Source organism: Apteryx rowi, unplaced genomic scaffold (genome assembly GCF_003343035.1).
Source record: "Apteryx rowi isolate R43461 unplaced genomic scaffold, aptRow1 scaffold_1494, whole genome shotgun sequence".
In the NCBI taxonomy this organism is placed as follows: Eukaryota; Metazoa; Chordata; class Aves; order Apterygiformes; family Apterygidae; genus Apteryx; species Apteryx rowi.
Genome location: NW_020447746.1, coordinates 24,165 through 26,013, shown reverse-complemented (window position 1 = coordinate 26,013; position 1,849 = coordinate 24,165). Strand labels below are relative to the sequence as shown.

General features: G+C 60.0%; 1 protein-coding gene across 1 annotated transcript in view; it reads left to right on the top strand.

The window, feature by feature from the left end:
* Nucleotides 1–168: 168 nt before the first annotated feature.
* Nucleotides 169–1,849, top strand: part of POLR2A (RNA polymerase II subunit A) — a gene marked incomplete at its 5' end in the record, with an annotated part of 22,848 nt that continues 21,167 nt past the window's right edge. The window contains 2 exons of the mRNA XM_026058668.1: nt 169–469; nt 1,454–1,590. Coding sequence (XP_025914453.1) covers nt 169–469; nt 1,454–1,590 — 438 coding nt within the window. The remainder of the gene's footprint in view (nt 470–1,453; nt 1,591–1,849) is intronic.

Below are 1,849 nucleotides of genomic sequence, written 5' to 3'. Positions count from 1 at the left end.
GGTGGGGGGGTCGGTTTGGTGGGGGGGGACAGAACGGGGTGCGAGGGTGGGAAGAGCAGCTGCTGTCCCGGCGTTTCCGGGTTCTTCTCCGGGGTGGAGTTGGGCCGGGGCTCATCTCCGGCAGGTTTAACCCTGCGCTTGCCCCGTGGCTGCGGGGGGGGGTGTTAAATTGCGCTTTGTGAAGGCCGGAAAGGCGAAAGAGCGGGAATTTGGGGTGCCTGTGGGGTTTGGGGACCCCCCCCCAAAAGCGGGCGCCGGGCTCAGAGAGCTGGGATTTGCGGCTCGCCCTCCGTGCCTCGGTTTCCCCAACCCGTTTTCTCCCTCTTGCCTTCGCAGAAACGCATGTCGGTGACCGAAGGGGGCATCAAGTACCCCGAGACCACGGAGGGGGGGCGCCCCAAGCTGGGGGGGCTCATGGACCCCCGCCAGGGCGTCATCGAGAGGACGGGGCGCTGCCAGACCTGCGCGGGTGAGCGGTGGCCCTCCGCTTCCCGGGGCCGTTTCTGGAGCGGGACAGGATCCGCGGGGGGCAGTTTGAGTGTTTTGGGTAGTAGTTTGGAGCTGGAAGAGGGAGCGAGGAGACACCTGGGGGCAGGCGGTTCCCTGTCCCAACGTGGTTTGTGCTGGGTGACAACGTCTCGCCTCGATTTGGAGACGCGCCGGGGCCTTTTTGGGGGACAATTTGCTTTTTGGGGATGTTCTCGGTGTCCTGTTTCTGCTGGAAAAACAAGAGAGGCCTCAAAACGGCCAGTTCTTTCCTCAAATCATTGTGGTTTCCTGTCCCAAGTTGACTCGTCCCACCTGGGAATGTCTTCCCTCAATTCAGAGCCCCCCCGGGATGTTTTGAGGGAGAATTTGCTCTTTAGGGATGTCCTTGGTGTCCCGTTTCCGCTGGAGAAGTGGCAGATGCCCCGAAGTAGCTGTTTCTTTCCCTTAACATCCCGGTTTTCCATCCCAACCTGCCTCATCCCACGTGGCAACATCTCATCTTGATTTGGAGCTGTTCCAGGACACTTTTGGGGACTGATCTGCCCTTTGGGGACACCCTCGGTGTTAACATCTGGGCCAAAATAGCTGGAGATGTCTCAAACCACCTGTTTTTCCTTGATTGTCCCCATCCCACATTGTCTTGTCCAGTTCAGAGCATTTCTTTTCGCTTTAGAGTGTTTCCGGGATGTTTTAGGAGGCGATTCACTTTTTGGAGACGCGTTCGGTGTCATATTTTAGTCAAAAAAGCATGAGAAACGTCAAAATAGCTGTTTTCTGGTCGTCCCAACCTGCTTTGTCGCACGTGCCCACATCTCACCTCAATCTAGAACCCCCCCCCCAGGGACATTTCGGGGCAGGATCCCGCAACCGAAACCGGCGGGGTTTGGGCTCTCCCCACCCAAAACCTCGGCCGCCCCCCCCCCGAGGACCCCGCGGGGTGACGGGGCTCCCGTCCTCTCCGCAGGCAACATGACCGAGTGCCCGGGCCACTTCGGCCACATCGAGCTGGCCAAACCCGTCTTCCACGTGGGCTTTTTGGGCAAAACCATGAAGATCTTGCGCTGCGTCTGCTTCTTCTGCTCCAAGCTCCTGGTGGACTCGGTGAGCTTCTCGGCTGGGGGTTTTAGAGGAGGGGGGTTGTTTTCGGCGCCTGTTGCGGCAGAATCCATCCCAAAAAAACATTTGGGATGGGGCTGAAGGGCTGGTGGGGGGGAAGAGGAGGAGGTGCTGAAGGGGTTGCTCCTTCCCGTGGGGCTTTATCGGTGCCGTCGCCGTCCCGATGGAGCCGAAACGTCCTCGGAGGAGGGACGGGGACCCTCCGGAAGCGGAGCCCGCCGTGACCGCGGTGTTTTTCTCCCCC